General features: G+C 44.3%; 1 protein-coding gene across 7 annotated transcripts in view; it reads left to right on the top strand.

Annotated features, from left to right (window-relative positions):
• SPTAN1 (spectrin alpha, non-erythrocytic 1) overlaps nucleotides 1-25,231 on the top strand; it is a 186,045-nt gene that overhangs the window by 115,481 nt on the left and 45,333 nt on the right. For 2 of the 7 annotated variants that reach the window (XM_078774708.1, XM_068109878.2), the window contains 20 exons: nucleotides 781-888; nucleotides 1,213-1,233; nucleotides 3,273-3,299; nucleotides 4,126-4,161; nucleotides 4,275-4,322; nucleotides 4,491-4,582; nucleotides 5,314-5,458; nucleotides 5,640-5,821; nucleotides 6,052-6,151; nucleotides 6,236-6,433; nucleotides 6,845-6,991; nucleotides 15,387-15,490; nucleotides 17,995-18,157; nucleotides 18,290-18,304; nucleotides 19,129-19,260; nucleotides 19,518-19,655; nucleotides 20,670-20,774; nucleotides 21,070-21,278; nucleotides 22,048-22,168; nucleotides 22,407-22,528. In XM_078774708.1, the coding sequence (XP_078630834.1) occupies nucleotides 781-888; nucleotides 1,213-1,233; nucleotides 3,273-3,299; nucleotides 4,126-4,161; nucleotides 4,275-4,322; nucleotides 4,491-4,582; nucleotides 5,314-5,458; nucleotides 5,640-5,821; nucleotides 6,052-6,151; nucleotides 6,236-6,433; nucleotides 6,845-6,991; nucleotides 15,387-15,490; nucleotides 17,995-18,157; nucleotides 18,290-18,304; nucleotides 19,129-19,260; nucleotides 19,518-19,655; nucleotides 20,670-20,774; nucleotides 21,070-21,278; nucleotides 22,048-22,168; nucleotides 22,407-22,528 (2,213 nt within the window). The remainder of the gene's footprint in view (nucleotides 1-780; nucleotides 889-1,212; nucleotides 1,234-3,272; nucleotides 3,300-4,125; nucleotides 4,162-4,274; nucleotides 4,323-4,490; nucleotides 4,583-5,313; nucleotides 5,459-5,639; nucleotides 5,822-6,051; nucleotides 6,152-6,235; nucleotides 6,434-6,844; nucleotides 6,992-15,386; nucleotides 15,491-17,994; nucleotides 18,158-18,289; nucleotides 18,305-19,128; nucleotides 19,261-19,517; nucleotides 19,656-20,669; nucleotides 20,775-21,069; nucleotides 21,279-22,047; nucleotides 22,169-22,406; nucleotides 22,529-25,231) is intronic. The other 5 variants (XM_078774707.1, XM_068109877.2, XM_078774711.1 and 2 more) reach the window with 3 other exon arrangements.

The raw sequence follows: 25,231 nt of genomic DNA, 5'->3' as shown, positions 1-25,231 counted from the left end.
GATGTGCCTTTTCAAGGTTTCATATTAATCGGACAAGTAGTTACCGAGCTATGTCCAAAAAACGATTCAACCAATCAGAGAGCAGCGAGTTATCACGTGTGCCGAACGTGGCGAACAGACTCTGCCTCGGACGGCACATTTGAGAGCGTATTCATTTATTTCACGTTGGCAAACTATGTTGGCGTTAAACTATGTTTTAAAACTAATTAAAACTACTATCTATAATTCCACGGGTCCGATAAAAAACACCGTACTCGCAAGCCGTTCGCTTTGGACCAAACCATTTCATGTAAATAGAGGGGGGGGATTGTCACCGTACTCGCAAGCCGTTCGCTTTGGACCAAACCATTTCATGTAAATAGAGGGGGGGGATTGTCACCGTACTCGCAAGCCGTTCGCTTTGGACCAAACCATTTCATGTAAATAGAGGGGGGGGATATAATTTTAGATATATATATAGTACGGGCATGCCCTAGTTTATTCAATTTCCATTGCCTGAATTTTCCAGTCGTTAATTTGCATTACAAATTTGATAAAACTGTTGCATTCCTCATTTTATTTCTCCCCTTCCTTCCTCTCCCCCTTTTTCTATTGTGGTGGATCTGAATTAGTTTCACCATTGACTAACTTGCACGGCTCTTCCAGTACGATTGGGCCTACATTAATTGTGCTCTCCAAATGAGATTCGCCAAATCTTTTATGATTTTCTTATTTTTCCTGACCTGTGCAAGATCGCATTTGTCATATATGTATTTTTTTTTTTTTTTTTTTTTTTTTAAGGACCTCAAAGCAAATGAGTCTCGCCTGCGAGACATAAACAAGGTGGCGGCAGAGTTGGAGACTGAGGGGCTAATGGTGGAACCCCCTCTTGTGCAGGCCCAGGTGCAGGTGAGTTTGCCAGGTTGCTGAAAAATGAACAGATTCTTGGTGATCTACGGCAAATGTCTGGATTTTGTGTTTGTTAGTTTATGCATTTAGGTATGGCAGCAATGGCATTGCAACATCCCATGAAACCTGCAATCTCCACAATGCATGTAAAGCCATTTTTGTAAATTTGTGATCACTGGCAGGTCATTATCAGATGTTGTGTAACTCGTGCACAACACAATGGCATGTGTATATACACGAGTATATCAACAAGAGATGAAAGCTTCTAACTTTTTTATATGTTTGTTTGTCTTCTCTCCTTTTTTATGATGGAATCTTCCACAGCAACAGGTAAAGACTTGCATGGTAACAGCAGCTTGTTTTCACATTGTCCATTTCTTTCTGGAAGTGGTGCTGGCATTTGTTTGTTGGTAATGCTGGAATTTAAATATATATATATATATATAAAGATTGCAAAGCAGATAGCGAAAGAGAGATGTGATGGGGGTGAGTTGCTTGAAGGATGAAGTGGGACAAATCGTTGTGGACCCAGATGGAATTAAAGGAAGATGGAAGAGATATATGGAAATACTGTTGAATGCAGAGAATGAATGGGATGGCAACATCGAGAGTAACCCAGTTTTAGGACCGGCAGAGAAGATAACCGAGAAGGAAGTTGAGGAAGCGATAAAAGCAATGAAGAGTAGAAAAGCGGGAGGGCCGACGGGAGTTGTGGGAGATATGTTGAAGGCAGCGGGAAATTGGGGTGTGAAGAGAATGACAGAGATCTGAAATCTGGTGGTGAAAGAAGGCTGCATTCCAGTGGATTGGGAACTGAGTACCCTCGTCCCTCTATACAAGGGGAAAGGTGACCCTCTGGACTGTGGCTCGTATCGAGCGATAAAGTTATTGGAGCATGGAATGAAGGTATTGGAAAGGGTGTTGGAGAGGAGGATAAGGAAGAAAGTGAAGATTGACGAAATGCAGTTTGGATTTATGCCAGGAAGAGGAATGACAGACGCGCTTTTTATTGTGAGGCAGTTGCAGGAGAAGTATATGGAGAAGAGGAAGAAGTTGTTTCTTGGGTTTGTTGATCTGGAGAAAGCATTCGATAGGGTTCCACGTGAAGTAGTGACTTGGGCATTGAGGAAGTTAGGAGTGGAGGAATGGTTGAGCAGAGTAGTGATGGCAATGTAGAAAAGAGCGCGCACAGCTGTAAGGACGCAGGACGGGAACAGTGGTGAGTTTGAGGTGAAGGTGGGAGTGCATCCAGGGTCGGTACTAAGTCCACTACTATTTGTAGCTGTGATGGAGGTGCTGGCTCAGAACGTAAAGGAGGGTCTACCGTGGGAGTTGTTGTATGCAGATGATCTGGTGGTGATTGCAGAAAGTATGGATGGACTGAAGGAGAAGATGAACAAGTGGAAGGAATGTATGGAGACAAAAGGTGTGAAGGTGAATATCGGAAAAACGAAGGTGATTGCAAGTGGTAAAGCATGTGGTGAGGTGGAAAGAACTGGGAAGTGGCCGTGTGCTGTGTGCAGGAAGGGTGTCGGAGTGAATTCCATTCAATGTACAATGTGCGCTGAGTGGGTTCATCAAAAATGTAGTGGTTTGAGAGGGTCATTTACCAGTGTGGCAGCTACATTCAAGTGTAAGGTGTGCACAGAGAGAGCTGCAGATGGAGGAAATGTTGTTGGATCTTGGAGATGGCGTGAAGCTGGAAGGTGTGAAAACATTTTGTTACCTTGGAGACATGCTGAATGGAGAAGGTGGATCAGACTCTGCAACGGTTGCTCGAGTGAGGTGTGCATGGAAGACGTTTCGGGAACTGAGTGGCGTGCTGACGAGGAGGGGAGTGTCATTGAAGCTGAAGGGAAAGGTGTATGCTGCATGTGTGAGAAGTGTTATGATTTATGGGAGTGAGACATGGGTAATGAACGTAGAGCAGCAACGAAGGCTGGAAAGGGTGGAAATGCGAATGGTTCGGTGGATGTGTGGAGTATCGTTGAGAGAGAGGAAGACAAATGATGAATTGCGAAAGATGATGGGAATAGAGCCTGTGATTGATGCTGTGAAGAGAAACAGGTTGAGATGGTTTGGTCACGTGTTGAGGAAGGATGAAAGTGACTGGTTGAAAAGAGTGATGGGAATGAATGTAGAAGGAAGTAGAGGACGGGGAAGACCGAGAAAGACTTGGCTAAAGATGGTCGAAGAAGAAATGCGGGCAAGGGCGTTAACAAGGGGAGATGCAGAAAATATGGCAAAATTGAGAACATTGTCATGGGGACCGTGAGGCTAACTCCCGCTCTTGCAGGGAAAATGGCCTTAAAATGCATGTTGTGTTGTTGTTGTGTATATATATAAAGATAGCATGTTATTTACATGACGTATATGTGCTGCAGGACAGTGCGATGCCGGAGCAAGTGAAGGTGAGTAATAATTTGCTCATTGTGTTGGCTTTTATTTTGTGAAGATTTCATTTATTGTTACCCTCGTCAGAAGAGAGGGTATTGCATTTGAGTCCATTTGTCTGTCTGTCTGTCTGTTTGCTGGTATGTTTGTCCGCACAGAATAAATATGATTTTCTCTGCCACCATTGGTCGAATTGACAGGAAATTTTCACAATATGTGCACCTCCTCTTGTAGATTTTTTTTTTCAATGATTATGACGTCATAGGTCACGTAGTATGGGCACCATCTTGGAAAAACAACGAAAAACTGCACCTCTTCATCTCCAAAAGTGCTGCATAGAAAATATTGAGACATGGCTCATTGTAAAGAACTCTCCATGGGGAATAACATATGTTAATGGTGATGTCATAGGTGCCTCCATTATGACGTCATAATTCGACAAGTACAAAACTTCATCCGATCAAGATGAAATTTCTTGAGCGTCATCCAGGGATAAATTGGTGGAGGCAAAAAATGATGACGTCATCGGTCACGTGGTTTGGGCGCTATATTTGTTTTAACACACACGCACCTTTTTTTAAAACCACTAAAAAGACATCCTGGCGAGGGTCTGCAATCTGATTGCTCTTTCTTGTTGTGTTCTGTATTTATAAAGTGGAACGTGCTGCTTCCCTCCCATCTCCTTTGTAACTATTTTGTCTCCTATGTAATTCTTTCCTCGGGTTTGGGTTGTGCTGAACGATGGTTCTTCTGTTCTATGCGACCGGTTTTTTCAAAATATTATTTCCTATTGTTTACGATATCAATTACAACTCGTTTCCCCTGAACCCTCTTTATTCACAGCAAGACGAGGTGGATTCCAAGTCTTCGCCTTGGAAGGTATGACTTTATTTGATTCCCTTTTGAAGTATATAAATAAGTTTTGCTCCTCTGAACCGATGTTGGTAAGTAATGTGGATAATTGTACACTCTCTCTTCCTCGTGGTTTACAGACTGTGAAGACTGCCATTCACACTGCGGCGACTTTCAACACGATCAAGGTTTGAAACTGACCGATCTCTCCCATCTTCCGACGATACCTCTTCACCAAATTTACAATTTCCTGAACATGTAATAAAACAACCAAACATGTTTGGAAAAGCTTTTATTGAATGAATCTCGGATCCCAATCCCCCTGCCTCCCCTCTCCAAATCCATGTTTAATGCAGGAGCTTAATGAACAGTGGAAGACACTACAGCTTTTGGCTGAGGAGCGAAGCCAGATCCTCGGAAGTGCACATGAGGTGCAAAGATTCCACCGGTACGTTTGTTTGTTTTCTTTTCCTCTCGTCAAATGTTTCCAAATACAATGCAAACACAAATGTGGTAACATTGGCAAATTTGAAATAGCTCAATCCTCAAATACAATTGGTTCAATAGAAGGAAATTGCGTAAAATAGGGTTGTTTTTATTGTACCTTCCCTTGTAGGATAGGGAGAGGCCTGTAGCTGTTGGGTTTGTTTCTACAATTGACAGGAAAAATTATCTGTGAAAATTATCAAGTGGCAGGAAAATAATAATAAATTGTTTATCTGCATTTCCAATCATTTTGTCGCTCGTATGCAGCACAAGGCTGGGGGTAGCATCATATTGGCTAAGGACACGGCTGTGTTGCTGAAACAATTCCCCCTGCTAGTTAGGACAGGAGTTTTAAATTTTTTAATGGTGCCGGCGATAGCTCACCGAGTCTTCGCGAAGGACAGCATGGGATCTTTAAAGTCCGCCAACTAATGCCGGGAGATGGGGCGCCCTGTTTAACATCCGTCCAAGGGACGGGCGCACACACTGATGAATCACCCTGCAAGTAAACACCAGGATGACAGTTTATACCTGGGTTCTTATGTGTTTAAACCCAGGCTAGACATCTTTGATGTGAGTGTGACTATCTCTAGGCCATCCTCTCTCAGCCCTCCAATTTTTTTGATTTCTCAATATCATTAATGAACATTTATTTATTTATTTAAAAGCTATATACTGGTGATGTGCATACAGTGATGCTGATGAGACAAAAGAGTGGGTGGAGGAGAAGAACCAAGCTTTGAATACAGACAATTATGGGCATGACCTGGCAAGTGTTCAGGCATTGCAGCGTAAGCACGAGGGCTTCGCACGTGACCTGGCAGCTCTTGGGGACAAGGTGCGTCCTAATTTTAAAATCAAATGTTTTTCTTCACATTCATGTCTTAAATTTTCATCTTCTTCTCATCCTCACATCTTCCACATTCATAAGAATCTCATCTTTCAAGCTTGTGATTTTGCTCATCATTGCTACTTTAAACCTTACCTACCTCACTTTTCGTTAATTATGTACCTGGAAGGTGGGTTCACTTGAAGAGACTGCTGACCGGCTAATGCAAAGTCACCCAGAGGCCACTGAAGATGTCCAGGAGAAACGTGCAGAGCTAACAGAGGCCTGGAGTAGCCTCGTGCAAAGAGCCAATGAACGCAAAAACAGACTCAGCGACTCGCATGACCTGCAGCGGTTCCTCACTGATTTCAGGTCAGTAGGCAGGCGTAAGATGCTGGCAATGAGGGTTTATGGTAGATTATGCAACATCCATCGATTTTATATATATATATATATATATATATGTATATCTCTATCGATATACAATATATATATACACACACACACACACATGCATATATTGGTGGGGGGGGGGGGGGGGGCGCGGTTTGCCGCTTCACCTTTTTAATTAAGTTTGTGAGGCATCTTCTGTGTTGTTCCAGAGACCTGATGTCTTGGATGAATGGCATCCGAGGCCTGGTTTCCTCTGAAGAACTAGCCAAAGATGTCACTGGTGCTGAGGCTTTACTGGAGAGGCACCAGGTCAGGCTTCTGCATTTTTAATTGGTGCATTTAGTGCTCCAAATGAAATACTTGATTGACTGTTTTCTTGCTCTGCAACAACAGGAGCACCGTACAGAGATCGATGCCCGTGCTGGCACAGTGCAGGCCTTTGAGCAGTTTGGCCAACAGCTGCTGGACCGAGGCCATTATGCAGGGCCCGAGATACGGGAAAAGCTGGCAGAGCTTGAGCAAGAGAGAGCCACTCTTGAGAAAGCCTGGGTAACACGCCGAATGATGCTTGACCAATGCCTTGAGCTCCAGGTGAGCTATTTGTAGAACATCCCTCAACCACTGCTTTCATGAGCTGTTGTCAGGCTGTCGTCCCCTCAAGTTGCTTCAACCGTTATTTAATTCCTTAAACCACCATTTTGTTGTGGTTAGGGTTCTCAACTCCCATTGAAAATGCTCATGAGGAAGCAAGAGCTTTTTTTTTCTACTTGTGAAGTCCTCGATCTTGTACAGCTCTGCCATTCCACTTTTTTTATCACCATCTGTGGCAGTTATGAGATAAGTGCTGCCCAACAATAGTATTCCACTCAAGCTATTCTTCAATGCCCTCCAGTTAAAATGGTATCAAAAGAAGCTTCACCTTTGATTTCTCAACTCGAGCCGTTTGTGATTTGCTTTGATTGCCACCTCTCTGTATCTGATCCTGTCACAAATTTTCTCCAGCTGTTCAACAGAGACTGTGAGCAGGCAGAGACTTGGATGGCAGCAAGGGAAGCATTCCTTGCCAGCGACGAGAAGGGGGACTCATTGGACAGTGTGGAGGCACTCATCAAAAAGCATGAGGACTTTGACAAAGCCATCAATGTGCAGGTAATGGGGTCTACTACGGCACGAGTCAAACTTGGTTTCGTCGCTCCTTGCTGTATTTTTCCTTTTCACGCTTGAAGTTTCTCTTGTAAATACGTTGATTTGTTTCTGTGTTTGTGTTTGTACGTATGTATGTTATTCTTTCATGGCCGAACCGTCACACCCAGATGTCCCAAATTTTTGGTGTAGTTACTTCAGAATATTGGCATGGTTTTAAGCTATCACATGTTGGTCTTGACATCCGTTTTGAGGCTACCAAAGGCCGCTATAAAGTATTATCATGTTCAGGGCGATTAACACCGCCGCTGAACAGATGGGCCGAACAGGCTTTAACTCCCTCACTGTTAAATGTATGGTGGTCTTGCGCTTGCGCAAACTGAAGAGAAACACAAGAGCTTTATCTCTTTTAAAATTAAACGGGTTTATTCCCAAAAATAACAAAACCAGGGACGATTGAATCCGACGGTGGGGAATTTGACAACAAGATGGAGGAAGGGAAAATGGGGAATGCTATTAATAAATAATTAAATATATACATTGAACTATAACATTTGTGGCACCACACACCGGACTCGATCATAAATGCGGAAAGGGGCAAAACCTGGGAGTTAGCTCTGGTGGTAGCGGGGGGAGGATGGGCATGGAACAGGCGATGAGGGATGAGGTGATGGGCAGGACAATGAAATGGGAAGGATGACGAACAGGCAGCAGCAAACGAAAACGCACAGGTCCAAACCAGGCAGGCAGGACGACCTCTGTATAAACTCTCCTCAATACACTCCAGAAACCCTTATGGCTTTCTCCAGATCCTCGCATTCCTGTTCTTGAACACTCCCTGCGTGTGCTCCAATCTCCTCGGATCCAATCTCCTTGAACGCTCCATCTCGTTATGGTAAAATTGTTTCTCGAATCTCAATGATTCCGCTTGGGTGCCGCAGCGATCGTGTCAAACACGTAATGAGCTTCAGGAGACAAGTGTACATGATTCTCCCGGATCGCGGAGCCGATACGGGTTTAAATATATCCTTCAAAGTATCGTTGGACGATCAGGAATACCACATGTATGCTTCCTCAGCCTCCTTTACATGCTTTAATTGTGGAGAATTCGGACACGTTAAAAGGTTTTGTCCCAAGACCTCTTGTCCAAAGTGTGGTGAATCGGGACATAACGAAAGAGATTGTAAAAAGGTCAATCCCTCGACCATGCTTTCTGACACCCGGACCGTGCTCTCTGACACCCGGACCGTATCTCCTGTCACCCCTACCGTACCTTCTGGCACCCCGACCGTACCTTCTGGCACCCCGACCGTACCTTCTGGCACCCCGACCGTACCTTCTGGCACCCCGACCGTACCTTCTGGCACCCCGACCGTACCTTCTGGCACCCCGACCGTACCTTCTGGCACCCCGACCGTACCTTCTGGCACCCCGGCCGTACCTTCGGACACCCCGGCCGTACCTTCGGACACCCCGGCCGTACCTTCGGACACCCCGGCCGTACCTTCGGACACCCCGGCCGTACCTTCGGACACCCCGGCCGTACCTTCGGACACCCCGGCCGTACCTTCGGGCACCCCGACCGTACCTTCTGGCACCCCGACCGTACCTTCTGACACCCCGACCGTACCTTCTGACACCCCCGACTGATTTGTCTGACACACCGGTGCTTTCCGATTCCAATGTGATGACACCCACCGATGTGACCGACACAACCAGCACCGCCCCCTTTCCCGAACCCATGAATGAAGAATCCGTAGTGTATTCTAAAAAGCGAAGAGCACCAGTGCCAAGCAATCTCGCTGGTGCTGCAAAGAAGGCGGTCATGGGCGGCACCATTCCTGGTGCACATGTGTTTGAGTGTCCCTCTGACATTCCCTCACTAACTGAGGATATAAATACCGTTGCCAACGATACTAACGAGTCTCATTAGGTAAATGAGCCTAAAAGTATAATTAGTACCTCTCACCTGGAAGTTTCCGAGTGCGAAACCTCCAGTGAAATTACTACCATTTCCGAGCTGGGGAATGGCTTTCCACTTGTTTCCCCTTTAAATACCGAGCAGACTAAGGATCCAAAAAATGTTCCCACTGTACAAACGGGGCCGGTAAATCTGAGTTTGCTGGGATCTCAAACCGAAGCTCAAATCCCAGACACAAAAAATATCCACCAAAGTGTTAATGAGTGCTCACGGGAACACCTTGGAAAACTTGTGAAGGTGCCTCCAGACAAGATCGCGGGGTCAGCATGTAATACCCCAGAACCTGACGACATGTTATCTGACGTCTCTGAGTCCGAGGATGACACTGAGGCAACCGAGCTGTCACAATCGGTGACAAGTCACCCACAGGTATCCCCTCAACTCATTTTTACCTTCCTTAACGAAACGTATCGTCACCGTAACATCGTAATTAAAGACTATTTCCCTGACTTGGCAGCATTCATTTGCACCACAAAGTCGATAATCCAAGCACATGAGGATTTTGACCTGACGAAATCTCAATTCCACAGATTAAGAAAGTTTGTTACCCGAGCAGGTGCGGAGTGTTCCCAAGCACAGGTCGATTTCATTAACAGGGAATGAAAAATATTTCCTTTGCGGCCTTAAATATGAATGGTGGGGGTGCAAGTCACCTCCGTCAGGCCCAAGTTAAAAACTTGTTTGATCGTAAAAAGGCAAATGTTCTTTTACTGCAAGAGACCCACATCACACCTGACGTGGAACATGACTGGTGCCAAACTTTTAAAGGACAATGCTATTTTAGCAATCTGTCAGCCTCATCTGCTGGGGTTGGGTTTTTTCTAAAGCCAGGTCTAGCTTTCGAGTCTTGCTATTTTCAGGAAGTCATAAAAGGCCGGCTTATTTCCCTTCAGCTCGTACATCAAAACTTCCACTGCACCATTTTCAATGTGTACGCACCCAGTGAGAGCAGGGATCGAAAGGCCTTTTTCACCTCCGTGATAAATCACCTGAAATCAGTTGATCTCGACCAATGTGTGTGCATTGGTGGTGACTTTAATTGCACCTTTGACCCTTCGAAGGACAGAAATTCTGCAGAACCTCACCCTGAGTCCCATGCAGACCTATCCCGTTTCTTTAAGACAGCCGGTCTACTTGATGTTTGGCGATTGCATCACCCCAACGTAGCCCAGTATACCTGGTGTCGATGTGCCAATGGTCGGGTGTCTTCGGCAAGACTCGACCGCTGGTACATTAATGTACCCTTTAGGAACGTCGCGGCCTCTTCAGGTTGTTTTCCGTCATTGTTTTCAGACCACCATATGGTAACATTAGATCTTTCTTTTCCTCGACCCACATGCAGAAATAGTTACTGGAAGTTTAACGTTAAACTGTTAGAAGATAGTTTATTTACAGATTCCTTTCGTGATTTCTGGGCTGAAATGAGTACAAAAAAAAATCTTCTTTCTCCTCAATTAGGCTATGGTGGGACAACCTAAAGGCCCAGATTCGAGTATTTTGCCAACAATTTAATTCACACTGTACCAATGTAAAACATATCACGATGGCTTGCTTGGAAGCAGATATCTTAAGGTTAGAGGGCAAGCTGGCCAATGAGAACAACGCAGTGAACTATCAGTTGCTACTCGAGAAGAAGGCCCAATTAAGGGATTTGATCCATGAAAAAGCAGCGGGCACACTGGTTAGGCTAAGAATACAGAATATCAAGGTTTCAGATACCCCAACTAAGTCTTTCTTTCACCTAGAAACTGTAGACAAACCAACACGACTTATATCTTCGGTTTTGGACCCAGGGGGGAACATCCTTACTAATCCAAGTGATATAAGATTAAATGTAATCGATTTCTTTTCTGATCTTTTCAAAGCCAAAACGGTTTCTCATGAAATGAATAATGTTGTGACCTCCCATTTTCCTTCTGTGACTGAGGCCCAACGTTTGGAACTGGATGCTCCAATTACCCTTCCAGAGTTAACCGGTGCACTTGCTGAGATGGAGTCGGGAAAGGCCCCAGGCATCGATGGCCTACCTGTGAATTTGTTTCGGCATTCTGGGACATTTTGGGCCCAGAGCTGCTCAACGTTCTGGATGCGTCTCTTTTATCCACAGAATTACCGCTCAGTTTTATAAGAGCAGTATTATATAAGATTATATTATATAAGAGCAGTATTTTATAAGAGCTTTGCCTGCTACCAAAGACCGGCGATCTCCGACACCTGTCAAACTGGCGTCCGATCTCTTTGTTGTGCACGGATTACAAACTGTTTTCCAAGGTCCTTGCGAACCGGTTGAAGACAGTTATTGGTGATCTGGAGTCACCTGATCAAAGTTGCAGCATCCCTGGCAGATCCATCTACGACAACATATTCCTAATCATAGATTTGTTAACTGGTAAATGTGTCAAAGAGGATTTTGGATTGGTGTTTCTTGACCTTGCAAAGGCCTTTGATAGCATTGATCATGAGTTTTTGTGCCATGTGTTGCAAGCTTGCGGGCTCGGTGCTAATTTTAGAGCCTACATAGCTTTGTTATATTCAAACATCTCCAGCTTGATCAAAGTTAACAACGAATTTTGCCCACCCATAAAGGTTCAGAGAGGGGTAAGGCAAGGTTGTCCACTTTCAGGTCTATTTATTTGCCCTCGCCTTGGAACCTCTCTTAATCGCTCTCAGAAAAGATATCCCTGGACTTGTTCTTTCTCCAGGACACCCACCTTTGACCCTGTCTGCATATGCCGACGACCTATGTGTCATCATAAAAAGAAAATGCGACAGTGATGCCTTGGAACATAACAGTGTTTGTTGGACTTCAACCTTGCCTCATCATTAAGATGCAATTTATTTATTTATTTTTTTTTTTTTTTTTGTATACAGAGTCGAGGCTCGTGAAAGAGCTAACATTTATCAAACAAACAAATCAAACAAACAAGCAAACAAAGTATATAAAAAGGGGAGCGGTCGACAAGATGGGGGGAGAAGGGGAGGAAGCACACAAACACAACATTTGAGAGCAGGGACATCCAGACACAAGATCTGCCTGCAACCCTCTTGTGGTTAAACTGCCAAAGTCTAGGCTCTCTGCTCACCTTCACTCTTTCATTCCCCTTTTCTCCCGCCTCTGGAACAAACTCCCCCACTCCCTTCAATCCCACTCCTCCCTCCAGGTCTTTAAAACAGCTGTTCACCACCATCTCTTATCTTCCCCCATCGAAAACCTTGATCTTTTCTACCCCTGGTAATTCACCCCAGAGTCCTTGCAGTGTTCATATGTTTTATTCCTCTCCCACCTCCCCCCAAGTCCTCCCGATGTCCCTGCTCTCAAATGTTGTGTTTGTGTCCTTCCCCCTCTTCCCCCTCTCTTTTGCGTCCTGCCCCCTCTCTCCCCATCTTGTCTGCCGCTCCCCTTGTTTTTTGTGTTTTGTGTGTCGGTTTGTCTTTTTGTGTGATTAATGTTAGCTCTTTCACGAGCCTCGATCTTGTATACAAAAAAGAAAAAAGGCCACCAGCTAGGCCTACATTGGACCCAGGATGCAGAGGTTGAGCCCACAGAACCAAAATTAATTGTGTCTTTTACCCCAAATGATCTGCCCCCATGAGTACAGGGTCACCCCCCTTCCATGCAATGAGCAGCAAGAGCATCTATAGGTCTTGTGTTAAACTACTTCTCGGGGACCCACCTCTAACTGGGGTTACCCGGTGGAAAGGACTCTTGCCTCCCGGTCCCTCCTCTGAGCCTTTATGGGATACAATGTATGCTGGACTTGTATCTAAAAGAACAGGTGACCTCCAGTGGCGTTTGGCCCACTGGATTGTTCCTTCCAATGCTGTCATTCGTTTTTTTCCCCCCATTTCCGGCTGTTGCCCCTTTTGTCCGGAGAGGGAAAACTTGTTTCATGCCTTCATTAATTGTGAAAGACTTTCTCCTTTGCTTTATTGATTAAATTTTATTTCCCGTGGATTGCGGATTACCTTTTCTTTGAAGGCTTACATCTTTGGGTTTCCTCCCAAAAAAGGAACCTACATCTATTGTATTCGGTTTCCAAACCGCTACTGCTAAACTTTCCGTATACCTGTCACGGAAGGTAAAACTGGGCGGTAAACCCATTCAAGAATGCAGTATTATGTTTTTTTTTAGTTCTTTGGTGTCAGCAAGGCTCAAACTTGAATTCAACTATGCCCAAAATGCAAACGACCTTGCAAATTTTATTGCGACCTGGTGTGTTGAAGGGATTTGTAAAGTCCAAGATAACAAATTGATAATTTCTTTATAATATATTTTGGTTGTTCTCATACACTGTTCCATGCCTCTCCTTGCTGGCCTTTTTCTTCCTCTTGTCTTGACCTACTCTTTCTTTCTTCCGTCTCTCATGTTTGCAAATGCGAATGTAAATTTGTACATATATGATTAATTATGCCTTGTTTAGAAATTATGAAATTAGAAATTATGCCTAGGTTTTCTCCTTGTGTTTTTTTGGTATTTTTTTCGCCTTTTCTGTTTGGATTGCAGTGCACTGATTGTTTTTCCCTTTCGGGATTTCTTTGACTTTGTTGAATTTCCTTGAAGCGTGCTTTGGTGTTACTCTTGTTTTATACTTTTATAATAAAAAGGGTTTAAAAGTCAGTCTCTCCTTCTCTCCTTCTCTCTCTCCTTCTCTCTCTCCTTCTCTCTCTCTTTCTATCTCTTTCTCTCCTCCTTCTCTCCTTCTCTCCTTCTCCTTCTCTCCTTCTCCTTCTCTCCTTCTCCTCTCTCTCCTTCTCTCTCTCCTTCTCTCTCTCCTTCTCTCTCTCCTTCTCTCTCTCTCCTTCTCTCTCTCCTCCTCTCTCTCCTTATCTCTCTCCTTATCTCTCTCCTTATCTCTCTCCTTCTCTCTCTCCTTCTCTCTCTCCTTATCTCTCTCCTTATCTCTCTCCTTATCTCTCTCCTTATCTCTCTCCTTCTCTCCTTCTCTCTCTCCTTCCCTCCTTCTCTCTCTCCTTCTCTCCTTCTCTCTCTCCTTCCCTCCTCTCTCTCCTTCCCTCCTTCTCTCTCTCCTTCTCTCCTTCTCTCTCTCCTTCTCTCCTTCTCTCTCTCCTTCTCTCTCTCCTTCTCTCTCTCCTTCTCTCTCTCCTTCTCTCTCTCCTTCTCTCTCTCCTTCTCTCTCTCCTTCTCTCTCTCCTTCTCTCCTTCTCTCTCTCCTTATCTCTCTCCTTATCTCTCTCCTTATCTCTCTCCTTATCTCTCTCCTTATCTCTCTCCTTATCTCTCTCCTTATCCCTCTCCTTATCTCTCTCCTTATCTCTCCTCTCCTTCTCTCCTCTCCTTCTCTCCTCTCCTTATCTCTCCTCTCCTTATCTCTCCTCTCCTTCTCTCCTCTCCTTCTCTCTCTCTCCTTCTCTCTCTCCTTCTCTCTCTCCTTCTCTCCTTCTTTCTCTCCTTCTCTCTCTCCTTCTCTCTCTCCTTCTCTCTCTCCTTCTCTCCTTCTCTCTCTCTCCTTCTCTCTCTCCTTCTCTCCTTCTCTCTCTCCTTCTCTCTCTCCTTCTCTCCTTCTCTCTCTCCTTCTCTCTCTTCTCTCTCTCCTTCTCTCTCTCCTTCTCTCCTTCTCTCTCTCCTTCTCTCTCTCCTTCTCTCCTTCTCTCTCTCCTTCTCTCTCTACTTCTCTCTCTCCTTCTCTCTCTCCTTCTCTCTCTTCTCTCTCTCCTTCTCTCTCTCCTTCTCTCTCTTCTCTCTCTCCTTCTCTCTCTCCTTCTCTCTCTCCTTTCTCCTTCTCTCTCTCCTTCTCTCTCTCCTTCTCTCCTTCTCTCTCTCCTCTCTCTCCTTCTCTCTCTCCTTCTCTCTCTCCCTTTCTCCTCTCTCTCCTTCTCTCTCTCTCCTTCTCTCTCTCCTCTCCTTCTCTCTCTCCTTCTCTCTCTCCTCTCTCCTTCTCTCTCTCTCCTTCTCTCTCTCCTTCTCTCCTTCTCTCTCTCTCCTTCTCTCTCTCCTTCTCTCCTTCTCTCTCTCTCCTTCTCTCTCTCCTTCTCTCTCTCCTTCTCTCTCTCCTTCTCCTCTCTCCTCCTTCTCTCCTTCTCTCTCTTCTCCTTCTCTCTCTTCTCTCCTTCTCTTCTTCTCTCCTTCTCTTCTTCTCTCCTTCTCTTCTTCTCTCCTTCTCTTCTTCTCTCCTTCTCTTCTTCTCTTCTTCTCTTCTTCTCTCCTTCTCTCCTTCTCTCCTTCTCTCCTTCTCTCTCTCTCCTTCTCTCTCTCTCCTTCTCTCTCTCTCCTTCTCTCTCTCTCCTTCTCTCTCTCCTTCTCTCTCTCCTTCTCTCTCTCCTCTCCTTCTCTCCTTCTCCTTCTCCTTCTCTCCTTCTCTCTCTCCTTCTCTCTCTCTCCTCTCCTTTTCTCTCTCTCTCTCTCCTTCAACGTTATTTTGAGGTTGTGGTGCTGATATAGAACACTCTTGTGCATCGCAGGAAGAGAAGATCGCTGCTCTGCAATCGTTTGCTGATCAACTCACCTCCGCAGACCACTACGCCAAGTCTGACATTGGGCAGCGCCGTGATGAGGTTCTGGATCGGTAGGAAAACTTTTCTTTTTGTCGCAGGTCTACAAGAACTTTGCATTGTTGTCATTGTTGTGGGTCGGTTTTTGAAATGTGCATCCATTAGTCGGACAGCAGCCGGACCACATCCATATAGGTTACTTGACTCAACACATCATAGCACCGAGACGAAATGATATGGCCACCATCTTGGTTTTTTGGTGGGCCCAACGCATGAGGCCTGTAGGCCTTTGCTGATTTTAAACTGTCTATGTTTGTTGCGTCAGATCTCCATTGGCTTTGTTTTGGTCGAGTGTTATTCACGATGAGGGACCCTGAAAAATCTAATCATTTGTCGAATAATAGTAAGGCTTAATCGAGCCCGTCAATGCATGGTACGTCAGGACGCACGGTTTTCAAGCGTTACTTTATGGAAATTACTTTTAAAAAACAAAAAATAGCGTTAATTAATTTTGAAAGGCCCCTAAAAATTACGTATTGTGGTTAAACAATCCGTAACGGTGTGATGAATCAGGTCATTCTGATATAACCGTGGAGAGGGAGACATGGATGAGAGGTGTTGAGTTAATCTTTTAATAGCGCATCAAATGTGTTTCCCAATCGCTTTGTTCACCTTTTAAGAGTGCTTTAAATGCGCGTTTCCCAATTGGCCTGTTACCGGATTTTATCGCAGGTTGTCTCCACAGTGCAGTCATTCTTGTTTTAATCTCACGATGTTACTCGATTATTTTGTTCACTCAGTCGATAACCTGAACAGTCATCCAGGGTGACATCGCTTCAATTACAATCACGTCCTTCACTTTACAATCGAGGAGTAATTGATTAAATTTTGGTGCCATTTAAAGTCCAAAGTTGAAGTAAATCAAATAATAAGGAAGTGAATTGTAATAAGTATTGACTAGGAATATGGAAGTATTGACTGGGAATATGGAAGTGAATTTTGCTAAGTGCTTCAGGCTGAGCCAAAAGCATAGCTTAACTTTTGTTGTAATTATGCAGTGGTATAATGATGTTTCTCGATTTGAGTACCCAGCTCTAACAACTCCAGAACACTGAGGAAGAAACTAAAATTTGCACTCTGCTTCAGCATGACCGAATAGTTTCTTTAAGCTCTGAGGTTCCAGATTCACTCGATGAGGAAGCAGGTGGGGATTTTAAGCAAGTATGCGATTGTCTTAGGCTGGTGTCATTCAGGTTTGGGTCGCCCATTGCAAGCTGCGGCTCGGAGCAGAAGAATGGTGACGATGAGGCCAATATACAAGGGGATGGCGATGAAGTGTGACATATTTGTGACTTTCCAAATGGTCTCTTCGTTGAGTGAGTGAAAGAGATATAGATTAAGATAGATGTTATCTCCAAAGGTCCAGGATGCAATCTGTGCGCATGTGCGACACGGCCTTTATCACTTCCGGGACCACCCTCATGCACAGCGGTCCCTCTCGTTGTACGCTTGTTGGTGTGGGGAGCACCATCTTTCAGGCTTTCCCACCTTGCAGGGCAGACGCTATGAAGTATTCTGCCCCACTCCATGTCTCCACTGCTTACTGTAACGCCATGGCCTGCTTTCTTCTGGCCAAACGGCCCTTGATGGTGTTTATAAGTGCTATGTGCTTCCGTTGTGTGTTTTGGGCCCAATTCCTCTACTTGGCCACGCGAACACACAAAGTATTGACTTGTACTATAAAATTACACTTTTCTTATTTACTTTTGTGGTTTGTTTTATGGCACGTTGATAAACGATGTTGATTCACAATAATAAACACGTGACTGTTATCATTGATAATTTGCCAAATTTCCTCTGAAGTGTGAATATCTTTGGAATAACCCAACTTTTGTACAGTGTGGTGTATGTATATGTAGATGTATATATTATACTATTGTCTAATATGGGAAATTAAAGTGAGCTCATAAGGTTTCATGACAGGAAGTTAAAGTGAGATCAAACCAAAACACTATAGATGGCATAATAACACCAAAGTTGTTCCCACGTTAATCCAAAATTAACTTTGATCGTCCTCTCATTTGCACCAATTCCAATAAGCCTGTTCATCATCTCAAGATAAACGAATTTTGTTTGGTGTATTACGTTTTCATTTGGGTGAACTCATTTATTCTTGGCAGGGGTGGGTGTTGCTATTTTATTGTGACACAGTAACAACTACAATGGCACTCGGTAGAGCGCATACCTCCACCAGGCTGAACAGTTTACGTTTTGTATCCCACTGATAGATTTGTAGCCATGTCTCTCAATGGAGAAGCATCACTCAAAGTTTTAATGACCAGATCCTCACCAAAATCTCATCATTTCGTCCTTGTCACACACCCAACCACTCCAACAAATTTAGTCCGAATCCGTCTACAATTTTTGTAGATATCCTGTTCACAGACAAACAGACAGGGGTGAAAACACAACTGCCGTCAACCTTTGGTGGCAGAGGAAAAAAGGTTTGGATTGGGCACGATCTGGAAGAGTAAGGAGTGAAACATTTGAAGAAATTGTTTTCTTGAATTATTTTCAGGTGGCGGCGTCTCAAGGTGCAGATGATCGAGAAACGTTCCAAGTTAGGCGAGTCTCAGAATCTGCAGCAGTTTAGTCGTGACGCAGACGATATTGAAGCTTGGATCAGCGAGAAGCTGCAGACAGCTATGGACGAGTCCTACAAAGACCCTACGAACATCCAAGTTAGTTTTAATCATACAACACATGTTTAAATGGCTGTTGAGCATTTTATTTTCTTCATCACAACTGCTGTTGGACAGACTTTCCTATGCTTTTCATATTTACCATTGTATTCCTTTCCTTGTGTGTGACAGCTGTCAAAGCTGCTGGTAAGTATTTGTTGAGTGAACCTTCTCGCTTGGTGTCGTGGGTCATCATTAGCATGCGACCTTTAACTGCCGTTTAAAATCTGCCAAGATCGTGTCATGCCTTGGTCTTTGTGAATTGAGTTTTTCGTTCTTGTTTTATTTATTTATTCATGTACGTACTTTGGTATTCCTTTCTGGTCGATGCCATATTCTCTGGATGGCTTCCTCACATGCTGCATGGTTTTTGTGCTCGACTGTTTCTACGTGTTCTATCACGTTACGCAGTTGGGCCTGGTTTCTTCACACATGCTAAGGGCAAGCATGTTCTGCCTGCAATGCTTTCTGGCATTGGTTTGTGCTTAACTTCTTGGTCCTTTTGTTCAGTCTACTGAATGTCTCATTTTTTAAATATTTTGCTGAACCATTATCCAGAGAGCCCCCTGGTACTAACATTCGGGAGACTGAACATGTAACGAGGACTGAAAATGTTAACACCGCCTTTTTATTTTTAACCTCAAAGGTTTTGTTGCTGTGTTTTTGTAATGTCGTTGATACATGAACACGTTAAACATGCATAGAGGACATTTGTGTCATCCTTGCTGCTTTGTCTCACCCACCGGTTCGTACACCACTCCTCACCTTTCCTTCATTCCAGCATTTCTCTTTCACATGTACTTCCAGCAATTCCTTTTCTAACAAATAAAATGCTATGCTTCTCTTCTGTACTTTTGCTGGTTGTAGAGATGGTGCTGGTGCTGGTGCTGGTGCTAGTGCTGGTGGTGGTTATGGTTGTGGTGACTGATGTTTTTCCCATAATAATCCATTATTGATCCTCACCCATCTAGAGCAAGCACCAGAAGCACCAAGCATTTGAAGGAGAACTCCAGGCAAATGCCGATCGGATCCGTGCTGTTGTCGACACCGGCAAAGCACTAATTAGCCGTGGAGCTTGTGCTGGTTCGGAAGATGCTGTGCAGGTTTGCCTTCCATTGAGCACAATATGGACGACTCGCTTGATTTGGTGCTTCTTCCTGTAAAATTAAAACAGCGTTGCCGAACCATTGTTTCGCAACAAGAACACTGATGATACAAGATCTCAGCAACGATGTGCATTTATGAGCCTTTTGTGTTGAATGATTTGATTTGCCTGATGATTTGGAATACAAAAATGGTTATAGTACTTCTAAGCACCTCTTGCTCGGCAGGATGGTCTTGATCGCTTCTGTTCATGCAGGCACGTATGAAGGCTCTGGCGGATCAATGGGAGTATCTGGTGAATAAATCTGCCGAGAAGAGCCAGAAATTGAAGGAAGCAAACCGTCAGCAGAACTTCAATACAGGCATCAAAGATTTTGACTTCTGGCTCTCTGAGGTTTGTGGGTCGATCTTTGTTTTTTAATTTCGCGAAGTTGCATTTCGTTATTGGGTACATGCAATGAACCTCCTTTTAGCTACAAATTGAGCCTGCTTTTCAATGTTATCATGTGTACCTGAACTCATCCAGCTTGTGCAGAAATATGCATGAAGTATTGCATTATATTGTCTTATTTTGAGGTCAGAGCAAAGTTACCAAGGTGAGAGCATCTGTCCTGGCTCTACACATACGTCAACTAGAACGGCACTTGGTAGAGCATACACCTCCGCCAGGCTGAACAGTTTGTTTTGTATCTCACTGATAGGCCGGATCTGGATTCGGACCTGAACCAAAATCTAATAAGCTTGTTCTTGTCACCTAACCAACTCATCCACCAAGTTTTTAATCATAACTCGTCCATAACCTTTTTAAATATCATGTTATATATTGCTTTTCTCCCGATCTCTCAATGGTGAAGAATCACTTTAAATTAAATAATTCTCATATCCGAATCCATATTCAGATATTCACCAAAATTGAATCGATTCTTCCTTGTCACACACCCAACCTCTCCACCAAGTTTCGTCCGAATCCGTCCACAACTTTTTGAGATATCCTACTATATATTGTTTTTGACCCCTTCTCCCAATGGTGAAGAATCGCTTCAAAAATTCTAGTAGCCGGATCTGCATCCGGATCTTCACCAAAATCTAGTCATTTCATCCTTGTCACATACACTACCTCTCTGCCAAATTGCGTCCAAATCCGTCCACAATCTTTTGAGATATCATGTTCACAGACAGACAAACAGACGGCTGAAAACATAACCTCCATCCACCTTCGGTGGCTAAGGTAATTCTAAGTATTCCATCGATTATTTACATCCTGGTTATGCACAGAGCTCGGGTGAGGCAGTTGCAAGCTGTTTGTTCAGTGTTTGGCAGTTGTCACTTCTTACCTTTTTATTGCTGTATTCTAGGTTGATTCAAATAAATGACAAGATGCTAAAATTTCCAACTTTGCTCCTTGAAGGTTGAAGCCCTCCTTGCTTCTGAGGACTATGGGAAGGATCTCGCTTCGGTTAACAACCTGCTCAAGAAACATCAACTCTTAGAAACGGACATATCAGCACACGAAGTGAGTTTTGCATTTTGCGATTTGGAACCGTTCAACTTATTCCTGTCGGGCTCCATCAAAACTGGTTCACTTTGTACAAGTATTAAATCCTAATCAACTTTTACGTTACTACTTGTTACGCTAAGGTCAAAGCTTTATACGATTTTACTTTTGTTGAATAATTTTCCCCAAACGTTCTCAAAAGTCATTCGTGTAAAATGTATTTCTGCAAACATCAAATGCTCCCTTTAATTGACATTGCACATTGATGGGTATATTTAATGTATGAATCGTGTGTCTGCATCACTTTCTACAGGACCGCCTGAAGGATCTTAACAGTCAGGCAGACAGTCTGATGGCGAGTGATGCCTTTGACACAACCGAGGTGAAGCGTAAGCGCAATATGGTGAACGAGCGCTTTGGGAAAGTTAAAGTAGCGGCAACAGATCGACGCCAGCGGTTGACAGAGTCTCACCGACTGCACCAGTTCTTCCGTGATTTGGACGATGAAGAGTCGTGGATCAAGTGAGCTGCTCGTGCATACCGAACGAGACTTTCTTCTTTGATTCTCCTTAACCTTTTGCTCAGATGTTTTCTTTCGCATTTCTTATTTTGGTACATACTCAAATTTGTTTCCTTGTTTTATGTTTTCGTTGTGGTATTAATTGACGGATGGAGATTACGGTGTTTCAAAGATGGCTGCCACAAATCTAATGGGGGTTTTTCTGGATAAAACCCCAAATAATCAACTCTGCTGCTCGTGTAGACATTGATTTTGTTATATGTTTCTGCTGCAATTCAATTGGTTAAATATGTTTGACAAGACCAAAACAGCATAATTGGCATAAAATGGTCATACTCAGTGTAATGGTTAGAGCGTCCTCTATGAATCTGGGAGATCGGCGGTTCAATTCCGACCCCGGCCAAGTCATACCAAAGACTTTAAAAATGGTATGTGCTGCTTCCTTGCTTGAGGCTCGGCATTTAAATCCATGAGGCATCCATGAGGTGCAGGGAATTCCTAATTTGCCCTGCTGATTGTGAAGAGAAAAGAAAAACAGTACTCAGAATACTCTCAGAAGTGACGTCACATTCCCCAAGCTCAAGGTTGGGTTTTCCTGAAGTCGTCTGGTGTGTTCTCATTTATCAACGTGTGTGTGCATAATTTGTGTTTCAGCTCCACCACAAGCCTTGTGTACCCTGTGGAGAAAGAAATAGTAACGGATTGGTATTGCCTTATGTCAGCACATGGCACAGATGCAGTATTACCATGATTTCCACTCGTTTTATTCAGGGAAAAGAAACTCCTGGTGGGATCGGAGGACTATGGGCGAGACCTGACCGGAGTGCAGAACCTACGTAAGAAGCACAAGAGGCAGGAAGCAGAGCTGGCTGCGCACGAGCCGGCTATCCAGGTGATGCATATATGCATGTGATGTAGGAGGAAACCCCATTATGCTCGAGTCGGTGAAATGAAACATCTGTTTTAAGCTGAGTTCATGTGAAATTCCAGGAATGTCATATCCCTGAAATGTCTGGAATGTGTACATGTGTGTGTGCACAACTTTAAAAAGCAAGTTTTAGAGAGGCCAATCCCAAACTTTGATGGGAATAATGAATTGGTTCACAAAGTTGTTTATTTTGTTTGTTCAGGCGGTGCAGGAGACGGGCCAGAAGCTGGTTGACGAGGATACCTCAGGAAAAGAGGAAATAAAGGAGAGACTACGGCAGTTTGTAGAGCATTGGCTGGAGCTAAAAGACCTGGCTTTGGCCAGGTGAGTGGTGGACGTGAAATTTGCTTTTTTCTTTTTCCGTTTGACACTACATTTGGTCCCTGGGCTGTCTTTCTTTGGCTCGAGGTTTGGTAGGGTTTTTATTGAAAACAATTTTGAAAAGCCATGAAGTTTGGGTTTTGATTGTAATTTATTTATCGTTAGAGCTCCTGCCTCGCGAAATAGGTTGATTGATGTCCTGGGACAATGAGGACATTTTGTTGGACAACCATACATAATCATTGCCAGCCTGAAGGGCAACCAAGTTTGTTATCTGCTGAACAAACCTTACTTTGGTTTTACTTATCCATGCTATTGTAACTACGACTTGAAATTGTCAAAAATAAAATCACGGCTGCATTGAAAAAAAAATTAAATATCAAAATCCCTTACTAAGTCCCGTGTCGTGGGGGGGCGCCATTTTCTTGCTCGGGAAATTGGTTTAAAATAATAAAATAAAAAAGCAGTTCCGCGTATTCACTGAGTGTACAGTTCACGTTAATGTACCCCACTCTATACTGCATTATAAATTGAATGTGTTGAAAGCGGACACTAAGCGTTTGGTGAAATTGACATAATCCCAAGAACATCCAGTTTTGCAGTACGTACTTGAATGAATGAATGATCGTTTTAAGGCCATTTTTCTCTGCTAGAGTGGGGTTTAGCCTTGCGGGCCCCATTACAATCATGGTTCCCTGTTTGAGGAAATGTTTTTATGGCCGGATGCCCTTCCTGACACCAACCCTTAGTCGCCTCCTACGATGCGCAGGGATACGGTGTACCTATTCTAAATCGGGGTACACACCGGGATCATTCATCCCAGCAAGCTGGTACTGAATTTGCCGACCTCGGAATGATGACAGGCTGAGTCAACCCCCCTGGCGTTAATTCAGCGATCGACCGGGATTCAAACTCGGGATCCTAGGATCCCAAGCCTGCGCCCTAACCACCAAGCCAACACCAGGCTTGCAGTACGTACTTCAATTTAAATAAAGGTTCATTGCGATGGTGTATAAGGTTGGTGTTCGGGATTGCTTCTGGACTACTTCAATAGCATTTTTTTTTTTTTTTTTGTTGTATACTGAATCGAGGCTCGTGAAGGAGCTGACATTTACTTCACAAACAAATCAACCAGACAAACAAAATATATAAAAAGAGGGAGTGGAAGACAAGAGAAGGGGAAGCACACAAACACTTGAGAGCACACAACATTTAAGAGCAGGGAGATGTGTGGGAGGGAGAGGGCTTGGGGGGAGGAGGCATGGGAAGGGGGGGGGGGGGTGGGAGAAGTATAAAACACAAGGACACCAAGGACTTCCAGGACAGAAGTTGGTATTTAAAAAAAGTGGAATTGGGGTGAAATTAGCGGGGGTAGAAAAGACCAAGGTTTTGGATGGGGGAAGATAAGAGATGGTGGTGAACAGCTGTTTTAAAGACCTGGAGGGTGGAGTGGGATTGAAGAGAGTGAGGGAGTTTGTTCCAGAGGCGGGAGAAAAGAGGAATGAAGGAGTGAAGGTGAGCAGAGAGTCTTGATTTTGGCAGTTTAACCATAAGAGGGTTGCAGGCAGATCTTGTGCGACCTGTAGGAATATTTGCGGGACAGAGCCCAGAGAGGGCTGGGGGGGGCAAGGCCGGAGAGGAGTCGGTAGAAGACGGAAAGACCACCAACCTGCCTGCGGTGAGTGAGTGAGAGGCCCTTGGAGTTAGCTTCATCGCGTGAGATTCCAATGATTCTGAATGCTTTGGTTTCAACAGCGTGAAGACAAGCTAGGTGTGAGGCTGGAGCAGTATTCCATTGAGCTGCGGATGAAAGCCTTGTATGTGGTGAGGAGCTCAGGTGTGCCAAGGAAGGACTTCGCACGACGGAGGATGCCCAGTCGGCGACTGGCTTTGGAGGCCAGATTTGAAATGTGGTTTTCCCAGGAAAGATCATGGCAGATAGTGAGACCCAAAAGCTTGAGTGACAGAACTTCTTGGAGAGGATTATTCAGAAAGTGGATGGGAGGGTTGTCCAGTCGGTCTTTTTGGAGAGACATCGTAAGAGTGTGAGATTTGTCAGGATTGAAAGACATGTTCCACTTGTTTGCCCAGTCTGTGATTTTGTCCAGGTCTGCAGAGAGTGAGGAGGCTGCAGACTGCCGATCTGAGGGATGAAGAATGGAGCGACAGAGTAGAGTCGTCAGCAAAGAGATAGAGAGGATTTTCAAGAGAGTCAGAGAGATCATGGATGAAGACAAGAAAAAGCACAGGGCCCAGAACACTGCCTTGGGGAACTCCAGCCTGAACAGGATTAATTGAAACTTCTGCATTTTTTAACGATCATAGAAATCATTATTTTATTGAAGTTGAAGTACAGTACTGTATATACTGTACTTGAACACTGCACGATGTATAGCGTTCTATGAACTCGGAGGGTGGGGAGGAGGAGATTAAGCTGTGGGGGGTGGGGAGGAGGGGATTAAGCTGGGAGGGTGTGGGAAGGGGATTAAGCTGGGAGGGTGTGGGAAGGGGGGTGCGGAGGAGTGAAAGCTGGGAGGGTGCAGAACAGGGTGAGGGGGGGCATGGGGAAAGGATGAATTTGGGAGGGTATGAAGTAGGGGAAGCTGGGAGATTGTGGGATGGGGAGGAATAAATAGTGAGAACTTTATTTTTCATTTTTTAACGTTTTCTTTTCACAAAAACTTGCATTAAAAATAATTTGTCTTC

This window comes from Myxine glutinosa, chromosome 3 (genome assembly GCF_964187855.1).
Source record: "Myxine glutinosa chromosome 3, kmMyxGlut1.1, whole genome shotgun sequence".
Classification (NCBI taxonomy): domain Eukaryota; kingdom Metazoa; phylum Chordata; class Myxini; order Myxiniformes; family Myxinidae; genus Myxine; species Myxine glutinosa.
Note: the sequence above shows the minus strand (reverse complement) of the source record. Positions and strands in the feature narration are given on the sequence as shown.